This window comes from Canis lupus, chromosome 7 (assembly GCF_048164855.1).
Source record: "Canis lupus baileyi chromosome 7, mCanLup2.hap1, whole genome shotgun sequence".
In the NCBI taxonomy this organism is placed as follows: Eukaryota; Metazoa; Chordata; class Mammalia; order Carnivora; family Canidae; genus Canis; species Canis lupus.
The window spans coordinates 64,923,983-64,938,170 of NC_132844.1; the positions used below are offsets into that span (position 1 = coordinate 64,923,983).

Here is a 14,188-nt window from a genome sequence, read left to right on the forward strand (position 1 = left end):
GAGCCTCTACAACATGAAGGAAATGAAGCAGAGCTTTCTGCATAAAGTTCTTAGTGGAGAGTTGCTCTATCCATGGAAATGGGAGGAGAAAGACTCCATCAGGATAGGGAAAGGGTGGAGAGACTGGCAAGATGGTGGTAGAGTAGGGTCCTCAACTCATCTGGCCCCACAAACTTACCTAGATTATCTTTAAAAACATCCTGAACACCTACGAATTCAACCTGAGAGGTAAAGAGAGAAGAGCTGGAATGCTACAGAGAGAAAAATTTTCACTTCTAACAAAGTAGGAAGGTGAAAAAAATAAGAAAGAAATAAAGTGGGGGAGGGGAACCTGCGACTAGCCAGGTGAATCACAGGAGGGGCAGTGAAGCATCAAGATCCCTGGAGACATTATAAGACTAGGGGCACCTGGGACAAAGCTCACTGCACCACAGTCCATCTCGGTAAAGGGCTGATGTGCGCAGCCTTCCAGGGCATTTGGGAGATGTCTGACAGTTACGCAGGCTAGCCCCAGAGCTCCCTTTACCCTAGAGCCCAGCAACAGATGGAGGCGGGCTGTCCTCTGTTCCCTTCGGGAAAGGTGGTCCCCAGGAGTGTGGGTCCAGCAGCAGCACTGGGGCCTGGATCCCAGGGCGCCAAAGGGGACAAATCCGGCTATCCTCTGTTCCTCCTGGGACAGGCAGAAGCAGAGAGGGCATAGGAAAGTAAGAACTCTCCTGCCGTTGGGCATCTGGCAACTGTGAAGATCAGTGCACCTGCACCTGCCCCCAGGAGCATCTGAGCCAGTGCAGACTGAGAGACTGTGGTTAGTTACTTGTGGGGAGCTCGAATCCAGAGCTGGAAACCTGGCCACTGCCGGGTTTTTTTTTTTTTTCCCCTCTTCTTTTCACATTGCACCTGGGAGAGGCGGGCCCTCTAGGAAACAAAGGTCTCATAGGATAAACAGCTCATACTGAGCCAACACCTGACAAGGGGTTAGGCACCTTTGCCCAGGCACACACACTTGAGAATCAGCACAGCAGGCCCCTCCCCCAGAAGAACAGATGGAAGAACAGGGGAAGAGCAAGTTTACTGATGAACCAGGGCTGGAAAGCTCCAGGACTGAGGGAAAATAGTATATAGAACTAGAGGATCCTTTTATTATTATTATTATTACAACTCGTTTTCATATCAGGTTAAAAATTTCCAATATTTTTATTCTTTTCCCACCTTAACTACAATATTTTACCACTCTTCATTTTTAACTTTTTCCTTTTTGATTTTCATATTTCTACAATTACATGTCTTAGATATATTTTTCACTTCTGGATTCCCTTCAATGCATTCAATTTAATTTTGGTAGATATACAAGATATAAACATATCTTGTTTATGTTATTATGGTTGATGTTGAGTCTTTATATAAATATTCCTGGTTTATATAAATTTGGGATTGAGCATCTTCTAATATATAGAACAAAATACACTCAGAACCAAGGGGATCATGCTCTAGGTCCCCTCAGGGAGATTACATTCTCTCCCCACCACCACCATCCCCCCACCCTTTTATTTCTTTTTTTTCACTCCCTTATTTTTGGTTTTTGGTTTTTTCCTTTTACTACTATGTTTTAAATTTTGTTTCTCACTTTAGTAGTCCTTTTGGTTTATTTTGTTCTGTTCTCCTTTTTCTTTTATTTTGTGGTCTCTGACCTCTTCAGAATCATCTAGGGTGTATTTTACTTAGGTTGTGATTGATATTTTTGACTCCGCTCATTTATACAGCCACTCTGCATTGGATAAAATGACTAGAAGGAGGCATTCACCACAAAAGAAAGAATCAGAAGCAAAACTCTCTGCCACAGAGCTACAGAAAGGGGATTTAAGTTTGATGTCAGAAATTTAATTCAGAAGTACAATTGGAAAGTTACTGGTGGCTCTGGAAAAAAAGTGTAAGGACTCTAGATACTTTATTGCTTCAGAATTGAGATCTAATCAGGCCAAAATTAAAAATAGTTTAACTGAGATGTGATCCAAACTGGATGTTTTAACTGCTAGGGTTAATGAGGTGGAAGAGAGAGTGAGCAACATAGAAGACAAGTTGATGCTAAGGAAGGAAACTGAGGAAAAGATAAAAACAATTAAGAGCCCACAAGGAAAGGCCTTGGGAAATAAATGATAGCTTGAGAAGGAAGAATATATGTTGAACTGGGATTCCAGAAGAGGCTGAGAGAGATAGAGAGGACCACAAGGTGTATATATATATATATATATATATTTTTTTTTTTTAAGATTTAATTTTTAGTCACACACACACACAGAGAGAGAGAGAGAGGCAGAGACATAGGCAGAGGGAGAAGCAGGCTCCATGCACCAAGAGCCCGATGTGGGATTCGATCCCAGGTCTCCAGGATCGCGCCCTAGGCCAAAGGCAGGCGCTAAACCACTGCGCCACCCAGGGATCCCCGACCACAAAGTATATTTGAACAAATCATAGCTGAGAACATCCCTAATCTGGGGAAGGAAATAGGCATTCATATTTGAGAGAGGACCTCCCCCCCAAAAAAATCAATAAAAACCAGTCAACACCTTGATATTTAATAGTGAAACTTGCAAATTTCAAAGATAAACAGAAAATTCTTAAAGCAGCACGAGACAAGAGAGTCTTAATTTATATGGGGAGAAATATCAGATTAACAGCAGACCTCTCCACAAAGACCCGGAAGGCCAGAAAGTGTTGGCAGGATATATTCAGGTACTAAATAAGGAAAACATGCAGCAAGAATAGTTTATCCAGCAAAGCTGTCATTCATAATAGAAAGAGAGATAAAGAGCTTCCAGGATAGGCAGAAACTGAAAGAATATGTAACCACCAAACCAGCCCTGCAAGAAATATTAAGGAGGACCCTGTAAAAGAAAGAGGGAGCTGAAAGAAACAATCCACAAAAATAAGGACTATATAGATAATACAATGATACTAAATTCATATCTTTCAATAGTTATCCTGAACGTGACTGGCTTAATGATCCCATTAAAAGACACAGGGTATCAGACTGGATAAAAAAGCAAGACACCTATATGCGGTCTACAAGAGACTCATTTTAGACATAAGGACACTTCCAGTCTGAAAATGAAGGGGTGGAGAACCATTTAACATTCAAATGGTCCTCAAAAAAAAGCTGAGGTAGCCATCCTCAAATCAGATAAGTTAGAGTTTATACCAAAGACTATAACAAGAGATGAAGAGGGACACTATATTATATAATACTTAAAGAGTCTATCCAACAAGAAGACCGAACAATAATGAATATTTATGACCCTAATGTGGGAGCTGCCAAGTATATCAATCAATTAATAATCAAAGTAAAGAGATACTTAGATAATAAAACACTAATAGTAGGAGACTTCAACATGGCACTCTCAGTAAATGACAGATTTTCTAAGCAGAACATCACCAAAGAAACAAGGGCCTTGAATGATACACTGGACCAAATAGACTTCACAGATATATACAGAACATCTGAATGCAACTGAATACACATTCTTCTCAAGTGCACATGGAACTTTCTCCAGAATAGACCACATATTGGGTCACAAATCAGGTCTAAACTGATACCAAAGGATTGGGATTGTCCCCTGCGTATTTTCAGACCACAATATTTTGAAACTAGAACTCAATCACAGGAAGAAACCTGGAAGAAACTCAAACACATGGAGGTTAAAAAACATTCTACTAAAAGATTAATGAGTCAACCAGGAAATTAGAGAAGAATATGAAAGATTCATGGAAACTAATGAAAATGAAGACACAACTGTTCAAAATCTTTAGGATACAACAAAAGCAGTCCTAAGAGGGAAATACATCACAATACAAGCCTCCCTGAAGAAAATTGGAAAAAAATTAAATACACAAGCTAACCTCGCACCTAGAGGAATTGGAGAAAGAACAGCAAGTCAAACCTACACCAGGCAGAAGAGAGATAATAAAGATTCAAGCAGAACCCAATGAAATAGAGACCAGAAGAACTACAGGACAGATTAAAAAAAAAAAGGGTGGGGGGAGTTGGTTCTTTGAATTAATAAATGGATAAATCCCCAGCTAGCCTTATTAAAAAGAAAAAAAGACTCAAATTAATAAAATCATGAATGAGAGAGGAGAGACCACAACCAATACCAAATAAAATGTTTTTAAAAATGTATTATGAGTAGCTATATGCCAACAAATCAGGCAATCTAGAAGAAATGGATGCATTTCTGGAAAATCACAAATAACCAAAACTGGGACAGGAAGAAATATAAAAACTGAACAGGCCAATAACCAGGGAGGAAATTGAAGCAGTCATCAGAAACCTCCCAAAACACAAAATTCCAGGGCCAGATGGCTTCCCAGGAAAATTCTATCAAACGTTTAAAGAAGAAACAATACCTATTCTACTAAAGCTGTTCTGAAAGATAGAAAGGGATGGAATACTTCCAAACTCATTTTATGAGGCCAGCATCACCTTAATTCCAAAACCAGACAAAGACCCCACCAAAAAGGAGAATTATAGACCGATATCACTGATGAACACAGATGCAAAAATTCTAAACAAGATACTAGCCAATAGGATCCAACAATACATTAACAAGATTATTCACCATGACCAAGTGGGATTTATCCCCGGGATGCAAGGCTAGTTCAACACTTGTAAAATAATCAATGTGAAAGATCATATCAACAAGAGAAGAAACAAGAACCATATGATCCTCTCAATAGATGCAGAGAAAGCATTTAACAAAATACAGCATCCATTCTGATCAAAACTCTTCAGAGTGTAGGGATAGCAGGAACATTCCTCAGCATCTTAAAAGCCATCTATGAAAAGCCCACAGCAAATATCATTCTCAATGGGGAAACACTAGGAGCCTTTCCCCTAAGATCAGGAACATGACAGGGATGTCCACTCTCACCCCTGCTATTCAACATAGTACTAGAAGTCCTAGCCTCAGCAATCAAGCAACAAAAAGAAATAAAAGGCATTCAAATTGGCAAAGAAGAAGTCAAACTCTCCCTCTTCACAGATGACATATACTGTACATAGAAAACCCAAAAGACTCCACCCCAAGATTGCTAGAACTCATACAGCAATTCGGCAGTGTGGCAGGATATAAAATCAATGCCCAGAAATCAGTGGCATTTCTACACACTAACAATGATACTGAAGAAAGAGAAATTAAGGAGTCAATCCCATTTACAATTGCACCCAAAAGCATAAGATACATAGGAATAAACCTAACCAAAGAGGTAAAGGATCTATACCATAAAAACTACAGAACACTTCTGAAAGAAATTGAGGAAGACATAAAGAGATGGAAAAATATTCCATGCTCATGGATTGGAAGAATTAATATTGTGAAAATGTCTATGCTACCCAGGGCAATTTACACATTTAATGCAATCCCTATCAAAATACCATGGACTTTCTTCAGAGAATTGGAACAAATCATCTTCAGATTTGTGTGGAATCAGAAAAGACCTTGAATAGCCAGGGGAATATTGAAAAAGAAAACCAGAGCCGCGGGCATCACAATGCCAGATTTCAAGTTGTACTACAAAGCTGTGTACAGTGTGGTATTGGCACAAAGACAGACACATAGATCAATGGAACAGAATAGAGAACCCAGAAATGGGCTCTCAACTCTATGGTCAACTAATATTCGACAAAGCAGAAAAGACTATCTACTGGAAAAAGGACAGTCTCTTCAATAAATGGTGCTGGGAAAATTGGACAGCCACATGCAGAAGAATGAAACTAGACCATTCTCTTAAACCACACACAAAGATAAACTCAAAATGGTTGAAATATCTAACTGTGAGACAAGAATCCATCAAAATCCTAGAGGAGAACACTGGTAACACCCTCTTTGAACTTGGCCACAGCAACTTCTTGCAAGATACATCTATGAAGGCAAGGGAAACAAAAGCAAAAATGAATTATTGGGACTTCATCAAGATAAAAGGCTTCTGTACAACAAAAGAAATAGTCAACAAAACTAAAAGACAATCTACAGAATGGGAGAAGTTATTTGCAAATGACATATCAGATAAAGGGCTAGTATCCAAGATCTATAGAGAACTTATTAAACTCAACAGCCAAGAAACAAACAATCCAATCATGAAATGGGCAAAAGACATGAACAGGAATTTCACAGAGGAAGACATAGACATGGCCAACAAGCACATGAGAAAATGCTCCACATCACTTGCCATCAGGGAAATACAAATCAAAACCACGATGAGATACCACCTCACACCAGTGAGAATGGGGAAAATTAACAAGACAGGAAACAACAAATGTTGGAGAGGATGTGGAGAAAGGGGAACCCTCCTGCATTGTTGGTGGGAATGTGACCTGGTGCAGCCACTCTGGAAAACTGTGTGGAGGTTCCTCAAAGAGTTAAAAATAGACCTGCCCTACGACCCAGCAATTACACTGCCGGGGATTTACCCCAAAGATACAGATGCAGTGAAACAGCAGGACACCTGCACCCCAATGTTTATAGCAGCAATGTCCACAATAGCCAAACTGTAAGAAGCCTTGGTGTCCATCGAAAGATGAATGGATAAAGAAGCTGTAGTCTACATATACAATGGAATATTGCTCAGCCATTAGAAATGATGAATACCCACCATTTGCTTCAGCGTGGATGGACCTGGAGGGTATTATGCTGAATGAAGTAAGTCAATTGGAGAAGGACAAACATCATATGGTCTCATTCATTTGAGGAATATAAAAAAATAGTGAAAGGGAATAAAGGGGAAAGGAGAGAAAATGAATGGGGAAATATCAGTGAGGGTGACAGAACAGGAGAGACTCCTAATTCTGGGAAACGAATAAGGGGTGGTGGAAAGGGAGGTCAGCGGGGGGTTGGGGTGACTGGGTGATGGGCACTGAGGGGGGCACTTCATGGGATGAGCACTGGGTATTACACTATATGTTGGCAAATCGAACTCCAATAAAAAATATATACAAAAAAAAAAAAGAAAAACAAACAAACGAACAAACAGAAAGAAGAGACAGATCTCCTATGAAGCACATTTATAGAACAGGTTTCATCAGCCATCAGAAATATCACAAGGAGTCAGAGGGAAATAACTCCCAGCCTAGAACTCAAAACAAAGCTAAACAACCTCTCTCAAAGTAATATTTTATCCTAAGCAGAAGAGGAGAAAAATTAGGTTGGATTTCAGTTACCTTTCCCATTGTAAAAAGGGAGACTTTTATTAAGGCTCTCTAAAAAATACTAATAAGAGCTAGTATTTGTTGAGGGACTACTATGTCAGGCAAGGTAAGAATGTGCTGATATGATCACTTAGTTTCACAACAATCCTGCAAGGTGTTTATGACTATTCCCAGTTTAAATATTTAGAAACTTAAGTCATAGAAAAGAAAAGCAACTTTTCAAGGAACACTCCACTGGTCAGTGGTGAGGCTGGGAGGTAAATTTTGGTCTATCTGAATAAAAGTGCTGTTTTTCCCAAACCATCAAGCTGGCTTCCTGTGACTAAGTAAACAATGCCCAGGTCAATTCTCTCTTCTTTCTGAAACTATCAAAGAATTAAAATGTTAAGTAAAGAGAAGGTTAAATAAAGTAACTGATACTCAGAATTGTATGAATAACATTAAATTCACTCCCAGATAAATGGAAAGATGGAAATTATCTAGAAGAAATGGGATTTTCATGAATTTTAAAAGCAGTATCTAAAGGATAAATATCACTGAGCTCTATTATAGTAATTTCTCAGATTCGCAATACCTTATTTTCTTTGAACTCAATTCAGTCCTACATGTAGAAAGGAGAGAAAGTAAAGCAAAAATATGACTATGATAACATGTTCAATGTTAAACTACAAGCTGATGATGTCAATACACAGTGGAATAAGATGTCCATTGTTTTTTTCCCTAACAAAATCCACTAATTTGGTTTTTATCCATGAACAAAAGTGGCTTTATGGGAGCTGTGGGATCCAGCACCATATGCCAAGAAACTCAGGAGGAGTCTCACCCACATGTATCAGGGATAAGGCATACAGATCTCAGTCCATGTGTGGAACCTGAAGTAGCTGTGAACCAACTCCAACCTCTCTCAGACACTGTCTAGGAGCCCCTGGAAAGCACCCTTCATTATCTATGGACAAGAAAGCCTTTTTGAAAGTCCAGGTTTCCAGAAGAGAAGTTTAAGCACACAGTTGGAGCAAAACAATAAGAATTTGGGTGCATTAGATAAGAGGACCAGATTGACTTTATCCACATCACCCCTCCCTTAAGGCAACACTGTTTAGAATCTAGAGAGATCTTCTCAGCCTTTGATTTCTCCTTTAAGGAAAAGAGTAATTAAGTGAGTATCCAGTTTCCCCAGGATGTAGGATGCTGCCAAAGAGCCTCCTTTCCCTTCCACCCTATCCAGAGTACTGAATCATGAGCTACATGGCTGGAAGTGGGGATGGGGGGCAGAAAGAAGCTGAGAGAGTGGCAGATAAGACTGTTAGAAGGCATTAAAGGGAAGTAGATGCTACTAATTGTATCACAGACTCCATTAAGAAGCCCACCACTGGGAGCCCAGCAAGGCCATTGGGAATATTTGGCTCATAGATTACCCCAACTGGCCCATGGGCACCCCCAGATCTCAGCATGCCTCAGCCACACATGCACCATACTCTGTGGCTGGTTCCCTCTGCATGCTCCTGATGGCAACAGTGAGAGCAAGCTTTGGCAGATGGCTAGTGAGTTCACGAAGAAAGCCAGAACAACTCTGTTGGTCAGGGGAAGATCACAAACTTAAGCTTTAGTATCACCTTTGGGAAAATGAAAGGGAGGCTGTCAGCCTGGTACACTGCAGGATTGAGACAAGGCATACAAGCTCAAGAATTCAGCCATAAAAGGAAGAAAGAAGCATAGAGCAGGTTTATCTATTGAAGGTCTGAGGGAGCCTAAGAAACACCATCAGAGCTGAGGGAAGGTATTTCTCTACCAAAGATAATAAAGACTGAAGGAGGTAACTACTACCTCAAATGCAAAGACAGCAATGCAAAACTTTAAGGAACATGAAAAATAAAGGAAATGATACTACCAAAAGATCACAATAATTTTCTAGTAACCAACCCCAAAGACATGGAAATTTGAAATTTACCTGAAAAAGAATTCAACATAGGGAACTCAATGAATAAAAGAAAACACAGAAAGGTAACTCAATGAAATCAGAAAAACAATACATGAACAAAATGAGAAGTTTAATAGAATAGAAATTATATAAAAAGAGCCAAACAGAAATTTTAGAGCTGAAGAATACAGAGAAATGAAAAATGCAACAGTGATCATCAACAACAGAATGGATCAAGCAGAAGAAAAAATCTGTGAGATAGAAGACAGAAACTTTGAGTTTATCCTGTTGCGGACAGAAAAGAGAAAAGAGTGACAAAAAGGTAAGTCTGTGTGAACTATAGGATATCATTGAAAGCACCAATTTGCAAATTATTGTAGTTCCAGAAAGAGAAGAGAGGGAGAAGAGGGCAGAAAGCTTATTTAAATAGTGAAAACTGCTCAAATCTGGGGAGAGATTTGGATGTCCAAGTTCATGAAGCTCATAGATCACCAAACAAAATTAAAGAGATCCTTTCCAAGGCACATTATAATAAAACTGTCAAAACTCAAGGACAGAGAAAATCTTGAAAGTAGTAAAAGAAAAGAAGCTTGTAATTTACAAGGGAAGCCCTAAAGGTTACCAACAGATTTCTTAGCAGAAACCTGGCAGGCCAGGAATGTGAGGAATTATATATTCAAAGTGCTAAAATTTAAAAAAAATTGCCAAGCAAGAATACTCTATCTGGCAAAATTACCTTTCTGCAATGAAGGAAGGATCAAGATTTTCCTAGACAAACAAAAGCTGAAGTAATTCATCACCAGTAGATCTGCCTTACAAGAAATGCTGAAATGAGTTATTTAAGCCAAAATGAATGGACACTAATTACTGACATGAACACATATGAAAATATACAATACACTAAAAAAGATAAGTATGTAGTCAAATTCAGAATACTCAAATACCATAATATTGGTGGTGTTAACCACATGGCTCTAGTGTAAAAGTTAAAGAACGAGAATGATAAAAATAACTGCAGCTGCAAAACTTGTTAATGAATACACAGTATGAAAAGACATAATTTGTGATATCAAAAACATAAAAGAGAAGAGCAAAAGGGCAGAGTTTTTGTATGCAATTAAAGTTACTTATTATCAGCATAAAATAAACTGTTGTATTTATAATGTTTTATGTAAGCCTCATGGTAAGAACAAAGCAAAAATCTATGGTAGATTCACAAATGATTAAAAAGGAAGGGAACAGAGCACACCACATGGAAAAATACCAATTTACAAAGGCAAGTAGAAACAGAGGGAAAAAGAAAAAAATTGAAGTACAGAACACCTAGAGAGTAATCAATAATATAGCATTAGTAAATCCTTACATATCAATAATTATTGTTTTTATAAGATTTTATTTATTTATTCATGAGAGACAGGGAGAGTCAGAGACATAGGCTGAGGGATAAATAGGCTTCGTGCAGGGAACCCAATATGGGACTCGATCCCGGGACCCCAGGATCACAACCTGAGCCAAAGGCAGACGCTCAATTGCTGAGCCACCCAGGTGTCCTAATAATTATTCTATAAGTAACTGGACTGAGTTCACCAATCAGAAGGCACAGAGTGGCTGGATGGATTCAAAAAGCAAGACTCAACTATATGCTGCTTACAACTATATGACCCAACACTTCGGCTTTAAATACACACATAGGCTCAAAGTGAAGAGAGAAAATTAACATTGCATGCAAGTGAAAACCAAAAGGAAGCAGAGGTAGCCACACTTATATCAGACAAAATAGACACTAAGCCAAAACAGTAACAAGACACAAAGAAGATTATGATATAGTGACACAGAGCACTTTATCAAAAAGACAAAGCAAATACAAATATATATGCACCCCCCCTCTCTTCCTCGGCGCCGCCTGCGGAGGTGGCAGCCATCGATCGCTGGGCATCATGGCTGCCCTCAGACCTCTGGTGAAGCCCAAGATCGTTAAAAAGAGGACCAAGAAGTTCATCCGGCACCAGTCAGACCGATATGTCAAAATTAAGCGCAACTGGCGGAAACCCAGAGGCATTGACAATAGGGTACGCAGAAGATTCAAGGGCCAAATCTTGATGCCCAACATTGGTTACGGGAGCAACAAGAAAACAAAGCACATGCTGCCCAGTGGCTTCCGGAAGTTCCTAGTCCACAACGTCAAGGAGCTTGAAGTGCTGCTGATGTGCAACAAATCTTACTGTGCAGAGATTGCTCACAATGTATCCTCCAAGAACCGCAAAGCCATCGTGGAAAGAGCAGCCCAGCTGGCCATCAGAGTCACCAATCCCAATGCCAGGCTGCGTAGCGAAGAAAATGAATAAACAGCTTATGTGCGCGTCATATTTGTGTTAATAAAACCATAAAACTACAAAAAAAATATATATATATATATGCACCCAACATCAGAGCATCTAACTATCTTAACCAAATACTAAAAGATCTGAAGGGAGAAACAGAAAACACAAATTTCAACAGTGGACAGTCCATCCAGACAAAAAATAAATAAGAAAATGTTGTACTTGAATGGTAATTTAGGCCAAATGGACCTAAAAGACATGTACAGAGCATTCCACCCAATAGCAGAATATACATTCTTCCCAAGTGCACATAGAACATTTCCAGGAAAGATCCTATGATAGGTGACAAAACAGCAAATTGAAGATGACTGAAATCATACCAATTTTTTTTTCCAATCACAGTGGTATGAAACTAGAAATCAGTAACAGGAGAAAAGCTAGAAATTTCAAAAATATGTGAAAATTAACACACTCCTGAACAACCGATGTGTCAAAGAAGAAATCTAAAGGGAAATAAAAAATATCTTGAAATAAGTGAAAATGGAAACAGAACATAGCAAAACCTATAGGAGTTGGGATGCAGCAAAAGCAGTTCTAAGAGTCAAGTTTATAGTGATAAATGCCTATATTAAGAAAAAAGAAAGATATTAAACAACTTTACACCTCAAAGAACTCAAAAAAGAAGAATAAACTGAACCCAAAGTTAGCATAAGAAAGGAAATAACAAAGATAAGTCCAGAAATAAATGAAATAGAGATGAGAAAAACTATAGAAATGATCAACAAGGGGATTCCTGGGTGGCTCGGCGGTTTGGTGTCTGCCTTTGGCCCAGGGTGTGATCCTGGAGTCCCGGGATCGAGTCCCACATCAGGCTCCCTCCATGGAGTCTGCTTCTCCCTCTGCCTGTGTCTCTGCCTGTGTCTCTGCCTCTCTTTCTCTGTGTCTCTCATGAATAAATAAATAAAATTTTTTTTTTTAAAAAAAAAGGAAATGATCAACAAAACTAAAAGCTGTTTTGTGAAAAGATAACAAAATTGAAAAACTAAGAAAACTGAGAGAAGACTCACATAAATAAAATCAGAAATAAAAGAGGAGGCAAAGTACCAAAGAAACACAAAGGATCATAAGAAATAACCATGAACAATTATATTCACACTAATTGGACAACCTAGAAGAAATGGATTAATTCCTAGAAACTTACCATCTACAAAGACTGAATTCTGAAGAAATAGAAAATCTGAACAGACCAATAATAAGAGATTGAATCAGTAATTAACCCCACCCCCCCCCACCCCCCCGCAACAGGGGCACCTGGGTGGGTCAGTCAGTTAAGCCTGACTCTTGATTTTGGCTCAGGTCATGATCTCATAGGTGGTGAGATCAAGCCCTGCATCAGGCTCCATATTCAGTGAGGAGTCTGTTGGAAATTCTCTCTCTTCCTCTTCCTCTGCCCCTCCCCCCCATTCATGTGTTCATTCTCTCTATCTCTCTCAAATAAATAAATCTGTAAAAACCTCTCAACAAAGAAAAGTTCAGTACCAGATGGTTTCACTGGTCAACTCTACAAAACACTTAAAGAATTAATGCCAAACCTCCTACAATTCTTCCAAAAAACTGAAGAAGGGAAAACACTCTAAATTCATTTTACAACGTCAGAAGTACCCTGATACCAAAGCCAGACAAGGGCACTATAAGAAACAAATGTATAGCTTGTTAAGTGTCCAATGCTTAGTTTTGGCTCAGGTAAAGATCTCGGGATTGTGAGATTGAGCTCTGTGCTCAGCATGGAGTCTGCTTGAAACTCTCACCCCCTGCCCCCTGCTCATGCTCTCTCTCTCTCTCTCAAATAAATAAATAACTCTTTTTAAAAAGAGAGAGATAAAAAGGAAGAAAAGAAAAGCTGGAGCATCACACTTCTTGATTTCAAACTATACTGTGAAGCTACAGCAATCAAAACAGTATGCGACTTAGCATAAAAATAGACACATAGGCCAATGGAACTGAATCAAGAGTCTAGAAATAAATCCACATGTGCACAGTCAACTAAAATTTGACAAGAGATATCCAGCAACCTTACTTCTGGATATATATCCAGAGGATCTTCACCTCCATGTTCATTCCAGCATTATTTACAATAATCAAAATACAGAAACAACCTCGGTGGCCATATATGGATAAATGGATAAAGAAGATATGGTATACATTGCAGGATGGAATATCATTCAGCTACAAGAAGGAAGAAAATGCTGCCTTTGGGATAACATGGGTGGATCTTGAGGACATTATGCTAAGTGAGATAAGTCTGATAGAAAAAGACAAATACTGTACAATCTCACTTATATGTGGAATCTAAAAAAGCTGACCTCGTGGAAATAAAGAGTAGAATGTTGATTACCAAGGGCTGTGGGGTAGAGGAAATTGGGAGATGTTCATCAAAGCATATAAACTAGGAGTTATAAAATGAATACGTTTTGGGGATCTATAGCATGGTGATCATAGCTAATACTAATATATACTCAAATGTTGCTAAGATGTTCTCAAATGTTCACCCTAAATGTCATCGCCAAAAACAACAACAACTAAAAGGGAATTATGTGAGATGATGGAGTATTTGCTAACGCTACATTGGTAATTGGTTCACAAAATATAAGTGCATTAAATCAACACATTATATACAGCTTAAACTTACACAATGTTAAATGTCAGTTACATCTCAATTAAGCTGGAAGAAAACATCTAACTATATATTTG

General features: G+C 38.8%; 2 protein-coding genes across 4 annotated transcripts in view; one reads left to right on the forward strand and one right to left on the reverse strand.

The window, feature by feature from the left end:
• The window catches only part of DNAH8 (dynein axonemal heavy chain 8), a 364,549-nt gene that overhangs the window by 326,217 nt on the left and 24,144 nt on the right, over nucleotides 1-14,188 (reverse strand). The window lies entirely within an intron of this gene.
• On the forward strand, nucleotides 10,999-11,517 carry LOC140637087 (large ribosomal subunit protein eL32). Its single transcript, XM_072833181.1, has one exon. It carries the CDS (start codon nucleotides 11,054-11,056, stop codon nucleotides 11,459-11,461), a length of 408 nt encoding a protein of 135 aa, XP_072689282.1. The 5' UTR covers nucleotides 10,999-11,053; the 3' UTR covers nucleotides 11,462-11,517.